Source organism: Pristis pectinata, chromosome 2 (genome assembly GCF_009764475.1).
Source record: "Pristis pectinata isolate sPriPec2 chromosome 2, sPriPec2.1.pri, whole genome shotgun sequence".
In the NCBI taxonomy this organism is placed as follows: Eukaryota; Metazoa; Chordata; class Chondrichthyes; order Rhinopristiformes; family Pristidae; genus Pristis; species Pristis pectinata.
The window spans coordinates 50,196,901-50,213,524 of NC_067406.1; the positions used below are offsets into that span (position 1 = coordinate 50,196,901).

At 37.6% G+C, this 16,624-nt stretch overlaps 1 protein-coding gene across 6 annotated transcripts in view; it reads right to left on the reverse strand.

The window, feature by feature from the left end:
- The window catches only part of slc38a9 (solute carrier family 38 member 9), a 36,726-nt gene that overhangs the window by 12,660 nt on the left and 7,442 nt on the right, over positions 1-16,624 (reverse strand). For 3 of the 6 annotated variants that reach the window (XM_052010201.1, XM_052010198.1, XM_052010199.1), the window contains 10 exons: positions 13,922-14,037; positions 13,386-13,559; positions 12,220-12,349; positions 8,783-8,904; positions 8,114-8,177; positions 7,864-7,957; positions 4,003-4,173; positions 3,571-3,630; positions 2,086-2,283; positions 606-713 (listed from right to left, as the gene is read on the reverse strand). In XM_052010201.1, the coding sequence (XP_051866161.1) occupies positions 606-713; positions 2,086-2,283; positions 3,571-3,630; positions 4,003-4,173; positions 7,864-7,957; positions 8,114-8,177; positions 8,783-8,904; positions 12,220-12,349; positions 13,386-13,483 (1,045 nt within the window). In that variant the 5' untranslated portion in view covers positions 13,484-13,559; positions 13,922-14,037. The remainder of the gene's footprint in view (positions 1-605; positions 714-2,085; positions 2,284-3,570; positions 3,631-4,002; positions 4,174-7,863; positions 7,958-8,113; positions 8,178-8,782; positions 8,905-12,219; positions 12,350-13,385; positions 13,560-13,921; positions 14,038-16,624) is intronic. The other 3 variants (XM_052010200.1, XM_052010202.1, XM_052010203.1) reach the window with 2 other exon arrangements.

Genomic DNA, 16,624 nt, shown 5'->3' on the forward strand with positions numbered 1-16,624 from the left:
CCCACATTTGGCCCATACCCCTCAAGATCTTTCCTATCCACGTAGCTGTCCAAGTGGCTTTTAAATGTTACTAATACACCTGCCTCTACCACTTCCTCAGGCAGCTCATTTCATATATGGATCACCTACTGGGTGAAAAAAGTTGCCCCTCCTATTAAATCTCCCCTTAATTCTCAATTCCCTAATCCTGGGGGAAAAAATAACTCTGTGCATTCACCCCATCTAGAGACATAAGAGACTGCAGATGCTAGAATCTGGAGCAACAAACAGTCTGCTGGAGAAACTCAGCAAGGTTGAATTGCATCTGTTGGGCGCGGGGGGGGGGGGTGGGTGTAGAAGAGAAAAGAGGGAAGAATGGAACTGTTGATGTTTCAGGTTGACACCCTGCATCAGGACCAGAAGCATTTTTAACCTGGAAGAATATGAAATTTTGGAAAAACCTTTAAAAAATAATTCTATGTTACCATTAAGAGGAATCAAATAGTAAGTTCTCAAACAATTTCATACATATTTTCTTCTAATTTGAAGAAAATATCTGAATAATTTGATGCTATTCCATAAACGTACTGTAATAAAGTGAAATACCTGATTACTGGAAACATTACCTGCTACAAAATTGTTTGCAGGTTCAAACCAATGGAATTCCAAATGAAATCCTTGTTGTGCTGTCTTCAGCGTGACCAAAATAATTAAATAGACAACTGAAATTGTACCTGCAAATACAAAAACTTTCTAAAACTGGACATTTAAAATGCACTTAAATTTTGCAAAATAAGCATTGGAAGACTGTTATTAGACATCCAATGGTTTCAATGAATGATTGCAGAATCCAGTAGAGTTCAGTCCAATGTTGCTGGTGTGATTACTAAACTGCAGAATTCAACAAGTCTCAGCTACCAAGGCCTTTTTTTTTTTGAAAAAGCATTGCAATCAGCATGAAAATGGAATGGGAGACAGAGGGATTTCACTCTATTTGTAGACATTAAACAAAAATAATATTGGCTTATGGGCTCACTCATGGTGATTTGAACTAAATACTGGAGAGCTTGATTATGCCATACCTTTCTATACCACAGAGAAAAGAGACTGCCAACAAAAATAACATGCTTTCTAATCATATAGAACACGTTACAATAAATTATTACTTAGTGTCCAAATTGAGAACCAGTAGTTTAACAGTGCTCATTAATTCAGCAGTCGTACCCAAAAAATTATCCACTTACTTTCCTTACTAAAAAAGGTCCAGGTTTCAGTAGAACTTCAATTAGGTGCAACAGTTTCAAAAATTAAGACAACACGCCTACCAAACATTTCCACCTAATGAAAAAGTGAAGTACTTTTGGACATCTGACTTACTTTGTGGTTAAAAGTTGACAATGGATAGTCAATATTAGCCAGGCGGTCAGAGGGATCAAAATATGTTAGTTTTTAGCATTTGGTGACAGCTGGTGGCTAATATGTTCATAATCCAAATCTTCACAAACATTTGAAATTCAATTATAAATCATTAAGTGGCATTGTTATGTACACGGTTAGAGGAAATGCTGCTCTGGTAGGCAATGACAAATTAGTTCAACAGCAATTGTAACAGCAACCATTATCTAGAAAAGAACATGTAATCAAGTGCCTCCACCCAATAGAGAGCAGTAGAATTAAATGTTAATTTAAATTTGATAAACTTTGTGATTATGCACAAAGTTAGCAAATTTCCACCTCAGATACTCTCATCACAAAATTAGAAGCAATATCAAATATATAAATAGAATGTGAGTGGTTTATCAGAGAGCAATTCAACCAATTTTTCTCTTAAAATCTAAATTTTAATAACCTCCATAAACAAAAAAAGGTTTTCAGATAATTGCAATGCAAATCAAGTAAAATCTCAACATACATCCTTTATCAGTATTAAATTCTAAAATCAGCAAATTTACTTGCCTGCACTCTCCACGGGAAATGTTACAACATTTAGCAGGACCATTATTTTAACATTCTCATCTAAAAATATTTTAATGAAAAGATATGCACAGAAGGCTTCATGCTCAACCAGTTCCGAAAGCTGCATCATGAAGTTGATTGAACACTTACCCAGATTGTTGAACCTTGCAAAGAATGAAGCAGATTTGAAGCCAAGAAGAGGCAACAAAAGGAAAATGAGGTAGAAAGGGACAGCATTTGTTTTGCTCCACCACTCCTGAAACTCATGCAAGGCTGTGTCATTGCTTATGATGACAGACATGTCAGTGGAATTCTTTTCATGAACTCCCGGTGGGTCTGGACAAATAACTGAAATCAGAAACAAAGAATGATACAGAATTACTAGTTCTGTAACAAAAAAAAAATTTTTACCATCTCCAAAATAGCAGAAAATCCTGATAAGCAAGTTGGGCTTTAGTTAGCAAACTACATTGATTATGCATTATCAAAAGAATGAGATTTGCCATCATTGAGAGCAAATTGAGACTGATTAATTATTTCATTTAGGATCGTGCTGAGAGAAAGAAAACAATGCTCCCAATCAAATGTGTCCTCAAAATCTGATTCCAGAGCTTTAATGATTGGTGTTTAATTTGAATTCTTCTAGGGAATGAAATAAAAGTTAAACATCCTTTTTACAATTAGGAACACTGTACTATTGTATTTCTAATTACCAGTTATCTTCTTGCAAAACAGTGAACACACAGTGCTTTAAACTATTATTTCCTAAAAGCTGTAGGTCACTTGTGTACAACCTCAAACTCTCTAGAGAGGTTTTTTTTCCCCACCATTCTAATGCTTAAATGTATGATGTCAAAAGAATACAAATTTAAAATTATTCATCACTGTATTCTAACAAAATAGTTTCTTATTCATCTGGAACAACCTACTTTGCCCAACTGACTGCTGCTAAAAGTACCCAATAAGTGCATATTTGTAGTCATATTATGAGCCTAGTAATTAAGTGCACAGTTTTAAATGCTTCCCCCCACCCACCAAACTCAAGATCAACTTAAAATATTCTGTATATGGGGATAAAATAATTTTAAATGTGAAGTTTTATTTGGATCTTGAGTATCAAAAAAAAATTGAAGCAAAAAGGCTAATTTTTGTCTGTGATAAGAGCTTGCTTTGTTATGCTACAAATTATTTTAAAATATCAAGGCTGTTGAATAACAACAAAAAGATTTTCGGATTAAATAATATCCCCTTCAGCACACAAATCTTCCACATTAACACAATATATTTTTCGAAAACATAGTTCTCATTTGAGATCCTTCTTCCACCTTATGATAGGTCATATTACCTACAGTAAAAAAAATCATCCTGACATTGGATAGTTTGGTCTCGTTTAGCTCCCATTTTCTGGCTATGAATATATTGATTTAAGAAGATGCAAACAACAAATGATATTCTTACTTATGAGCATCATAGCACAATTAGGTTGTGTTAAGCATTAACAAATAACTTCACTAAATTAAGAACATGACACCACAATTGATCTCACGTTTTAAATAATAGATAAATGTGCATGTTACATGCAGGAAGGTTATATTTAAATTCTATACATTACATCTCATCAACCAACAATCCTACCTTTATGACTTCCATTTGTACTCAAAACATGATTCACTTCTGACACATTATGAATATGATCTGAAAAAAAAGAAATAAAGTGAAACATTGTAGATGAGACCATGCAATCATTAAGATTCTTATACATAATTTCATATAACTCCTTGGACTAGCACACATCACCAATTGCTGGATAGCTGAAAAGTTTTATGCATAATCAATTTGTATTCAAACTACTGAAGCATTGATTGACCTCAATTTATTTTGCTATTATGATAAAACATTATTCAAAGTAATCGGTTAAGTCAGACTGAAATTAAGATTTTAATTTAAATAAGAATTGAAACCATTTCTGTATTACAGTCACTGTAAGGTTTACATTTTGAAACAAACAGATCTGGACTGCATAGATCAAAATCCAAATTGAAAACATGTCATTTCTTTCTTACTTACTGAAAATAAATATCCCTGTGTTGTAAAGGAAATTGGACATAAGGACCCAGTAAACAATCATGGCTCCAAACAGGGAAATCAGAGAGAAAAGAAGACTGGACCACTGGCCAAAGGAACCAAAATAATATTTACAGACATCAGGAAATTCCCAGCTTGATGTATCGATATGAACTTTGGGAAAGAAAACAAATTCATTTTAGGAAACAATCAAGCCTTAGTTATGTAAGCAAAACAGGACTTATGACCAACAGCTAACAAACTTCAGTTCAGTTCAATAGCAAGGACCCCATGCCCCCCCCCCACTGACACTACACTGTTGCCCTACTGGATAATGACACTGCAGGCATCAGCACTGGAATGTATAACCCACAAAAGGTCAAGACTGTATTCCTACTTGGTCTCAGACAGCTACAACAAGTTTGCTGACCATGGACAATGGATATTTTATTCCATTAGAAATGAAATACATGTCATGACTTCTTGTTCCAAATGTTGTCCAGTGACTGCAACCAAAAAATTGCTTGTGTAACTATTTTGCCAAAGTAAACTTGAACCTTCTTGCTTTACTTAAAAACACAACTTACAAATGCAAAATGGCCATAGGAATCCAAGGCAAGTTGGCAAACTGGATCCAAAATTGGGTTGGTAACAGGAAGGCAAAGGGTGATGGAGGGTTGTTTTTGTGATAGGAAGCCAGTGACCAATGTCAGAGGTCAGTACTGGAACCCTTACTGTTTTGTTTTCCATGTATACAATAACCATTTGGGTGTGAATGTAGTAGGTGTGATTAGCATGTTCACAGATGACTGAAAATTGGTGATGTTTTTGATAGTGAGGAGGGTCTTACACTACAAGATGACATTGATCAGTTGGTACGATAAGCAGGGAAATGGCCAATGGAATTTAATCTGATAACTTTGAGGTGATGCATTTTAGCAAGACTGGGAAGGCTAACATGGACACAATGAATGGTAGGACCCTAGAAGTACTGAGAAACAGAAGGACTCTGCTGAAGATGTCCAAGAAACCCTGAAGGCAGCAGCACAGGGAGGCAAGTTGATTTAGGCATATAGAATACTTGCCTTCTTTAGCATGGATAAATAATACAGGAACAGAGATGTTCTAGTATAAAATATTGGTTAAGCCACAGCTGGAGCACCAGGTACAATTCTGCTCGAAAAACTGTATAGGAAGGACACGATTGCACTGGACACGCGATTAGAATCCACAATGCACTACGAGGCAGTGGTGGATGCAGAGATTCTTACAACACTTGAGTTTCCTGAGACAAGCACTTGAATTGCCAAGGCATAAAAGTGAAGGACTAAATGCTGGATAATGCAATTGGTAGAAATGGGTATGTGGGTTGGCATGGACATTGTGGGCTGGAGGAATTGTTTCTATGCTATATGACTAGGACTCTATAAGGCAGTGAGGCCTCGGAGATACTGCCATGCAGAACTCCAATGATAACACCCCGGGGTAGGAAGGTAGTTGTCCAATATGCATAGATATTTTTGAGAGGTATGAACCTTGTTGGGATTGTGTTGTACATTTGATGACCACAGACTTAAAGGATCCTTTATGCCACATTAGGTCAAATATGACCTTAAGATCAAGGTCAGCTGCTTTCTGCATGGAGGTCGGTGAGCAGTGGTGTTCTGCAGGGATCTGTTCTGGGACCCCTGCTCTTTGTGATTTTTATAGTAAGTTTGCTGATGACATGAAGGTTGGTGGTGTTGTGGATTGTGTAGAAGGTTGCTGTACATTACAACAGGACATCAATAGGATGCAGAGCTGGGCTGAGAAGTGGCAGATGGTGTGCAACCCAGAAAAGTGTGAAGTGATGCACTTTGGAAGATTGAATTTGAAGGTAGAATACAAGGTTAATGGCAGGACTCTCAGCAGTGTGGAGGAACAGAGGGACCTAGGGGATCCATGTCCATAGATCCCTCAAGGTTGCCACGCAGGTCGATAGGGTTGTTAACCAGGTGTATGGTGTGTTGGCTTCATTAGTCGGGGGATCGAGTTCAGGGGCCATGAGGTAACGTTGCAGCTCTATAGAACTCTGGTTAGACTACACTTGGACTATTGTCTTCGGTTCTGGTCATCTCATTATAGGAAGGATGTGGAAGCTTTAGAGGGTGCAGAGGAGATTTACCAGGATGTTGCCTAGATTGGAGAGCATGTCTTATAAGGATAGGTTGGGCAAGCTAAGGCTTTTCTTTTTGGAGAGGAGGATGATGAGAGGTGACTTGATAGAGAAGTACAAGATAAGAGGCATAGATCGAGTGGACAGTCAGAGACTTTTTCCCCAGGGTGAAAATGGCTAACATGAGGGGACATAATATTAAGGTGATTGAAAGAAGGTATAGGGAGGATGTCAAAGGTAAGTTTTTTTTAAAAGTTAAAGAAGTGTTGGGTGCATGGAACGCACTGCCAGCAGAGGTGGAGGCGGCAAATACATTAGGGACATTTAAGAGACTCTTAGATAGGCACATGATAGAAAAATGGAGGGCTACATGGGAGGCAAGGGTTAGATAGGTTTTAGAGCAGGATAAAATGTTGGCACAACTTCATGGTCTGAAGGGCCTGTACTGTGCTGTAATGTTCTACATTCAACTCACCTCTGGGATTCAGCTCTTTGGTCCACATTTGGATCAAGGCTGCAACAACGTCCGGAAAGGAATTGATCCCAGCAAAACCATTTGAGTATGGGTGATTAGGTATGGACACGTGCTACTTGACAGCAGTCATGACTGGCTGATTAAATGGTTCTCAGCCACATTCAATTTGGTCTGTTTCATGCTGGTAAAATGTCCTTTTTGGGACAACTTCAGGTTGATTTAAGGAAAGACAACTCTTGGTTACAGGAGCTAATGGCCCCACCCAGTGACGCATGGTACTGAAATGTTAATTAATGTTCACTATTTGTGCTCTCAGTGGCAGAAAGGAAATAAATAGTAGAGACAAGAAGTGTTTTCTTTTTAAATCATGTTGAGACTTTAAAATATTTTACTGAATCAAATAACTCCATGTAAGAGATTAAGTAACTGCAAAATTAAAATGTGTGCTCTAACTGGCATGTTAAAACACTGACCTACCACCCAAGGAAATTACAAAAGCACAATTTGGTGGATCACAAGCATTAGTTTCAAAACTATGTGCATGTAAAAAGGACAGAAGTGATGCTGATATGATTGGCTGACCTAAAAATGCTAAATGTATAATTTTCCTTTATCTAAAACCTTCCTGTTCTTGCAAGAAATCAAAAAACTTCCATATGAACATTTTGTAAATAATAAAAAATCTAAATGAAAATAAAATCAAAACTGGTTACTAATTACTGGAGCAAATTCATTTTGAAAGATAGAAAGTATTTGCATAATTTTACTGAAAAGTGTACTTCAGATCACATATCTACTAAAGCAAGTAAGGCAATTTGTATCATTTACAAGTTACTTAAAATGACTACACTAAGACCTTGTCATCTTTGAGGGATAGGGGCATGAATTCCCTGTGACTAACAAACATGGATATCACTAATCTCCTCTCTTTGTATCCAATAAAGATATGCATTGCATTTTGCATTCTAAAAGTATTAATGTATTAATGCATATCACTAAACACATCAGAACAGTTAAGTACTTAGGAAGTTATATTAGCCAACAAGCTACTACCAACTCGATACCAAGGCATTACACGTAGCAATAATTACAAGACATACTAGTCATCACTATAACAACAACATTACCCCAAACAACAATAACTGTTCCCTGCAAGATACATTTACCTGCATCTCAGTGCAAATTATTGTTCTTATTGAACACAAGCTTTTGCAAAAATAATAAAAATACAAACCTACTGTCTGTCGAGATTTCACTACTCGATAACAACAGTACAGCATCAGGATGCTCATTGCAATGATCAAGATAATCCCAAAAGTAAATCCCGCCTAAATTGGAAGAGGAAGAACAAATTTAATTTTCTGAAGTCAGAGCATCAATGAATGGCTTGTGGAGTTGCAATACTTCAATTGTTCAAGAACAAAACAAATGTCAATGGCACAATATTGGTGGAAAAAAAGTGGAATGCACAAGGATCTTCTAACCTCCTTCAATGCCCATGGAAGGCTCAATATGGATGTGCCCATCATAGTGTTCCAAATAGAAAATCTGAAAGGAATAAAATTAATTTGATTTTTAAAATTCTCTTAGGAGTTATGTTAGCTTTCTTCAACCATTAAAGCACACTTATCAAATGCCTTCAAAAGTAGGAGTCATTTGCTGATATAGTGATCAACAATATTATGTTCAAAGACGTGTTTGCAGGGTAGTAAAGTGCAGTGGCAAGTGGAACTGTTGCCTCACAGCTACAGTGACCTCCCCACCCCCCCAAGTGCTCTCTGTGTGGAGATGCACATTCTGTGACAGTGGATTTCCCCCCTAGTGGTTTGGCTTGCTCCCACATTCCAAATATGGCTGATAGTTAATTGGCTACTGTAAATTACCCTTAATGTAGGTGAGTGGCAGGGGAAATCAGGTGGCAGGAGTTGATGGGCTTGTGAAATAGAAAAGGCTACCGAGAAATAAGGAAATAAGATTGATGGATTTGCTCTGGGAGACACCGTAGACTCAAATGAGTCAAATAGTCTCCTCCTATGTTTTATGAAATATTGTAATAGCAATTCCGATCCTTTGTTAAAATTCCAGTCAAAAATATTTTGCATAACAGCAATTATGCTCAAGATTATTCAAGACAATGTACAATTTATACATACATAGTGACTATGCTGGGATTCTTTCCAAAGCCATCTATACTACTTTCAAATTGCAGAGCACTTCCTAAAGGACTGTAAACATAAATTTCCTCTTCAGCTGGAATTACGTGACGAGGTGGCACCTGTAAGATATAGTAATAAATCTTAATCTATAGACAAAGGAGATTCCATGTTTTTTTTATATAAATTTCATTGCTCATTAATTAACATGGAATGTTCTGTGCTCAGTGGGAGATGAACCAAGCTGATCATCCCTCACTTTTATCCACTTTTACACACTGTTATCCAGTGCATTGACAATTGTCCTGGTCTGCAACTCATCCAAAAAAAATCCAATATCACTTCATCCACCTTATTCACCATATCTACATTATTTTCTGAATCTTATCTTGCCATTTGGGCCAGCAGCATCCAGTTGCAAAGGGAGGTGTGGAGTCCGAGGTCTCAGAGTTTGGTGATTAGTTTGCTTGGAATTATAGTATTGAAGGTGGAGCTGTAGCCAATAAACAATAGTCTCACGTAGGTGTCTTTACTGTTCGGATCTTCCAGAGGAGTGTAGAGTCAGGGAGATGGCATCCATTGTAACCTGTTTCGGCGGTAGGCGAATTACAGTGAGTCGAGGTCATCTGGTAGGCTGGAGTTAATGCGTGCCATGACCAGCCTCTCGAAGCACTTCATGGTGGATGACAGAGCCACCAGACGATAGTCATTAAGGCGCTTTACTTTGTTTTTCTTAGGTATCGGGATGACAGTGGTCTTCTTAAAGCAGACGGGAACCTCAGACTGAAGCAGGGAGAGGTCAAAAATGTCTGCAAATACCCCTACCAGCTGATCTGCACAGGATCCAAGGACATAATCAGAGACACCATCCAGGCCAGGTGCTTTCCACAGGTTCACTTTCTGGAAGACTGATCTTACATCCGCAATGGTGACTGTGGGTTCAGGGGCATTGGGAGGTTGTCAGGGTGGGTGGTGACATTCCAATCCCCTTTGTTCAAAACATGCATAGAATATGTCAAACTTAATCGGGAAGGGATGCACTGTTGTCAGTGATGCTGCCCAACTTGGTTTTGTAGCCCATTATAGCATGCAAGCCCTGCCGCAACTGAAAAACAACTTTACCACATCACTGTCAGAGATACATTTGTCCTTCTTCATATAAGGGAAAGTGACCCGAGTTCAGACCTTCAGGAAAAATTATCTTCACACTGAGGATGTTCTCCAGTGTGCTCTGTTAAATAGGATAGATTCAGAAGAGGTCTAGTGGCGTCAAAGTGGGCATGCACAAGACACTGTGGACCAACAACAACAGAATTGCATTCCATAAGAAGCTATAAACTCATGACCCAGCAATTCCCCAACTCTAACAGCAATGAGAAGATAGCAAACCCTAGTTTAATTGAGTTTAGAAAAACATGCCAGGAGCAGTGCAAAGTTATAGAGGTTACTTAACTCAACTATACATGCGTTTGGATTGGACTAGGTGAGGTTGGCTTGGTACTTTACAGTGCTGAAGTGCCTAACCACTTTTAGCAAGTATTTTCCTTATCTGAACAATAGCATTTGTGGCACCAGATAAAAAAAAATTAATTTCAATGATGGCTATCCAGTGGTTTCATAAAGAACTGCTTGTGAGCTGCAGCACACATCAGCACTTTCCAGACCCCCATGCTGCACCACAGAAATACAGAACCCATTAGAGGTGGATGTGGGCAGCTTAGCTCTACACTAGCAGTAGCTGGTGCATCTGGCATGGTTCTGCTCATTTGACTGGGTTCACCAACCATAGTTGAAAAGGTTTAACTTGTAGCAGTTGCTACCGCGGAATAAAACAAGACTCTACTCGGAGGATTGCCAAACAGAACTGGTTTATTTTCCCGCCTTGTGCGGGCCCTTTAAGGGAAAAAAACTCCCGCCCAAAAAAAACCGGCAATGACGTAAGTCCTACGTCATCAGGACTTTCCCGCGCGCGGGTTCTCCCTGTCGCTCGGAAAGACGAGGCCCGCCGCCATCTTGGGCCTCGTCGCTCCGACGCCGCGCGACCCGACTGCCGAGCCGGTTCGTCCGACTAGACGGTGAGTCGCCACAAACTGTTTATTTTTCTTTATTAATTAAAAATATACAAAGAAATAAATTTCAATGCAAAACTAAAATCATCTTCCATAGAAGCAGCTTTTGGCAGCACGTTATCAAACACCATTAGAGTATTGCACGGGATGGGACCTTGAGATGTCTCAAGAAAATGAAGCAAAAACAAAGAAAACTGCAGATGCTGGAAAACGGGAATAAAAACTACCCCAGAAATCCTGGTAATATTTAGGTCACACAACATTTGTGGAGCGTGAAACAGAGTCAATGTTTCATGTCAGTAACCTTTCATCACATTTTAATTTGCACAAGGGGTGGGGGGGGGTGCGCACACGCGTGTGTCACAATTGTTTTTTTTGTGCCATGTCCACATGCAGCAAGACCTGAACAACATTTATACAAGTATCATTTACAACACACAATTCCCAGCTTCTCCAGCAAGATGGTCCAATTCCATTATTGTCAACAGCATTACCATCATCCAGTACCTAATCATCAACATCCTCAGAGTCACTACTGGCCAGAAGTTTAACTAGGCCAGCTACAGATACTATAACTGCAAAAGGAGATCAGAGATTGGGCACACTGTGGCAAGTCATTCACCTCCCAACTTCTGGAAGTCTTTCCATCACCTATTTTGGAACATCTTGTTTATAATATACTCCCTACTTGCCTGAATGTTTTGCTCCAACAACAAAGTAATTTGATACCAAATAATAAAATGCAGCCTGTTTGATTGGCACCCCATTTTATAGTTACCCACAATATTTTAATTTTATGGCCACTATGTGCTGTATATTCACATCAATAACACTATATAAATGTGTACAGTCCAATAGCAGCAATAAAAGAACAGCACAGAATACGTTTTATAGCTGGGATTTATTTCATGCTAGTTAGGCTTCCACACCTTTCCCCTGCTCCCAATTTTTCCTTCCTCTTCCACTCTCCTCCAAATTTATTCATTTTCAATTTTATCAGCCTTCTCAGAATTATCCCAACAATATCAAGTTTCCATAGAATATCATATTACAAGTAGCCCTAAACCCAAAGTCATCCAACATCTATGCACATACAACATGCAAACAGGAAGAGAGAGAGGTCAATTTCTTTTCTTACTGCCCTGTTAGGGATTTGTGAAATCACCAAACCACAGAAAACAAAAAGTCATCTAGTCTGAATGAATCACCACTGACTGGATAATTCACCAAATCACGAGTGGGAATTAGGTTTTTATTTCCTAACAAGTGAATGAAGAGGAGACCAAAAAGGTGACAGAAGTGCACAGAGTGAAGGAATTCAGGCATATAAAATTTGTCAAAGCTTCTTTGCAAATAAAAAACTACTACCAATGTTTGGTGTGTAGTGGTCAACTTGCTATAATACTGAATACGGCTGTTCATTGCTGAAGCTTCTGCTGTGATCTGCTCTTGTGGGGGTGTGTTGCCATAGAGGTTGTTGCATGGCACGTAGAAAGGTCTAAAGGCAAGACAGAAGATTACACTTTATTACATGGTCACAGGAACAAATAAATATAAGTAATGTTTTCACAAATAAAAACATTAGACAATTGCTTAACACAAAAGTCACATGCAAGGACATCAATTTTCTTTACTAGTCCGAACTCTGGAGAACTCATTGTGCTTCAAACTGAGAGCAACCTATTGTTCAATGGTACAGATCCAACAGATGCAAACAATGCCTAATCACATACAAGACTTCTTTAAAAATTCAGTCAATACACATTAATTTCAAAATAAAGAAAGAAAACAGATTGTAATATCCCCTATTAAAAAAATTACAATGTACAATAAAATGGAATGGATGCCAGAGTGCTTAAACACACCATGTGGTGTAACACTAACTTGTGAAACCCAGGAAGTCCCATGCCCTTTGGCAATATAATTGATTTAAATCTAACCCTTAGAATCCTAGACAGTCTCACACTGCAACAATAAGTATTATGACTTGTTAGTATGGCTCAGAAAATCTCAAAAGAAACCACTTGTTTGATCCCAGTTAGCACTTTTCACAGATGAGGCATTAATTGAGAGAATGATAAATGTGCTCAGCAGGTGAAAACCTGGCCAAAGTTCCTACAGCTGACTGCTTTTCTATTACTAGATAGGATGACTGGGCATGAAGATCATCTCAACATTGGCATCTACAGTTGATGAGTTACAACACTTGCTGCCAAGACCCAATGTGAATAACTGGTATTTTGTGAAGTCCTATTGAGGAAAAAAAACAATTATCTTGATTGCAATGATTTTTGTAACCATTCAATATAGTTTCTTCCCAAAAGGAGAGTGGAAAAAGGCTTTCTCGAAAACACTTTACTAGCCAGCTTAGGTTTTAAATTATATATGTTTAAAGAAATAAAACACAAGATCCTAGTATTTGCATTTTTTTTTAAAACAAAAAATACAGTTGTGCACTGCAAATTCTGTTTTTCACCCAAGTAAAATATTTAGGTTGCCATTTGGCCAATAACAAATGCTTCCTTAAACCTTACCTTCTTGAATTTGATTCTGGCTTGCCTTCCTTATGTTCAACATCAGGTGATTTATCTGCAACGACAGCAGACAACAAAGGCTCGAAGTCATCAGCCATATTTTAGTTTATTTGGTGCAGTACAGTGTTTTTGTATTGGCTTCTGTTCCTGCAGCTGTCTGGAGTCCTATATCATCTAGACAGACAAATAAATTGTGAATAAAAAGGCAGTTAAAGAAAGCAGTACCAATACAACAATAACATATACATAGAAAGCATAAGAATCTCACCAGGCATCAAATAATTGCATTTTGAGTAAAATTGCATTTTGGATCAACAGGTAACCCCTGCATTTGGGGGGAGATGGGGAGGAAAGAAGAGAAGAGAAAAGGTGTTGTGTTCCTAGAAAACCACCTGCATCGTGATTTTCTGTAACACAAAGCCATGTCATCTACACATGGGTCAAGAAATAAGAGTTGAAAAAAATTAATTTACATTTGTGATTATTTATAGTTTTTCCCCCCACATAAATTTCATAAGTGAACTTTTATTCCATACCTGATTTTTTTGGTAGCGGATTTGTGAATCCCGTAAGGGCAAACTTCTGTTACTGAATTGCTGGAATGCAGGAGTTGCTTGTATTATCTTGATTGGTAGATTTTTACCAAAAAAAGCTGAAGTGAAGGAGATAAATATTTTGCAATGCAGTTTATCACTTCAAAAATTGTCCTAAAAAAGTTGTCTTTAGCAGTTTCACATAGTTTCTAGATTCACAAGTTAACATGTATGAACATTTTCTTAATTTAAACCTCTCCTCTCCCCAATAGATTAATGCATACAATTGCACTCTCCCATCTCACTTGCATTCACTGAACTCCAGTATCTTCCAATCTGACCTCAGTTTTAAAATTTTCACATTCAAACACCTCCATGTCTAATACTACAATAAATGCAATAGATCTGTACTCACTCACAACCCCTATAATTATTTAACTCTGCACAGCTCTAGCTTTTGTCACCTGCTACTTACCCTGTATCATCATCAGCAGCAGCTATACTTGTCCTTGCTCCGAACTGCCTCCCTAAACTGCTCTGACACATCTTGTACCTCTTCAGGAAAGCTTTCAGTCATCTAACTGAACATTCCCCACATCCCTGCCCCTACCTCCACCCTGTAGCACAGTTAATGTTTGTCCATTTGCACACATAGGATAAATTAGGACATTAAAGGCAGTCAATGCAACATCTGACAAGTGCAGTGTTTTGTGTTACTTCTGCTGTAAACACACTGCCCAAAATTAAATTATGCATCACAAATGTGGTATCATTATTGCCGAAACATGCATATTCTAATCTGGTTATAAATTTTAACATTCTATTCACTTCCATCAGATGCAGAGACTGCAACTTTCACAATTGATTTCTACATTCATACTTTGCTTGTGAACAGTACCTCACCTCACTGTGGTAAATGACAACTAGGAGTAGTTCTGGTCATTTAGAATGCTGAATTCTCTTTTTTTGTAAGCAGACAAAATTGGAGGAAAATGCAGCAAGGCCAAAAGATCCTAGCATAAATCCATTCAGTTAAACTTGTGTAATAAAACCAATACTCATTAAGTGCCTTAATTAATGAAGAAGAAAAACGTCTTCCATAGATGTGGATTAGGAGTCAATCTGAAACTCAATTTGCCTCCTAGTGCAAAAGATTTTTTTTTATTAAACACTGGACTCAATTGTAACAGCATCCATATGACATTCACATACCACAGCATCTTATTTATGAATTTTATATATCACAGCAGGTTCCAGAAGTTAGTTTAATCCAAAAAAAGGAACTATGTCCATTTAACATGTTGCCAAAGAACAGCCCATTTTCACTGTCCAATTTTTAAACATTCATATGCTTGTTAAATAAAACAAGGAAAGAAAATCAAAAAGTTGATTTGCTTTAAAAAAAAACTGACACTCTTTTAAACTAACTCCTTCAATGGTTAATTCTGCATTACTGCAAAATCAATGACAAAGTAGTAATAGACATGGCAAGCAAGTCTATTGAGATCATTACTGATCTGATATCATCAAAATAGCAGGTTTCAAATTTCAATTTGTATCAAGCCCTCTTTTGCTGCAAGAAAAATATGGATTGCTCTTCGGAGTCGACACAGACTTAAGAGTCAAATAGCTGCTTTCTATGATATACTAAACTGGAATTCATTGATTCCATCTTTTCATTTTCAATCTGTTTATTAATTTTCAAATTAATGCAGATTAATACATAATATCGGTAATTATACACGTAATACAAAGATCAGGACAATTATGACATATATAGTAATGAAGAATAAAAATATATATTCTAGGCCCAACAGTTTGATTCCATCTTCAACAATTTTGAAAGTTAATTATTAACTGACCTAAGTAGCAATCAGAGGAGGAGTTTCTCAAGCCACAATCAGAAATTAGGATAAGTAAACAGATGTGCTAACCTTTCCCCATTCCTGAAAAATATTTTGGTAACTACTTTTATAACACTTAAGACGGTAAACATCTGAGACATTTCATGAATGTACCAGGAATTAAAACTAAACCAAGACAGGAATTAAAAGATGAATTAAATAAGATTGAGACAGTAGAGATGGGAGAACTCAGCAGAGCCACAAACAACAAGAATATAGCAAAAAGCACAAAGCACAAATAGGTATAGAGGTTACTGGGCCAGAGTATAGCAAGACCAGAGAATTTAGAGATACCTATAAAGATTTTAAAATGCCAAACATTGATGGTAGAGGTCAGCAGAGAGGACACTGGCAACAGACAATCAAACAATGAGAAGACCAGAGAATTTTGGACAGTGGAGTTTATGAAGGGTTATAAGTTAGGAAAGCATTGGAGTAAGCCATCAGAAATAAAGAAAGCTTTTACAGGCAGTCCCCGGATCATGCAAGGGTTCCATTCCTGAGAACAGTCCATAAGCTGATTTCTCTGCAAATCAGAATTATCCATTTTTGAAAGTAATCAATATGGTATTGCTTTGCATACAGAATTAGATTTATTATCATCGACTCAATTGATGCAAAATTTGTTGTGTTACAGCAGCAGTACAGGGCAAAGGCATAAATTTACAATAAATTAGAAAAATATAGTGCAAGGAATAACCAGGTAGTTCATAGACTGTTCAAAAATCTGATGGCAGGGTGGAAGAAGCTATTATGGAGTTGTTTAGTGTGGGTCTTCAGACTCCTGTACCACCTCCCCACT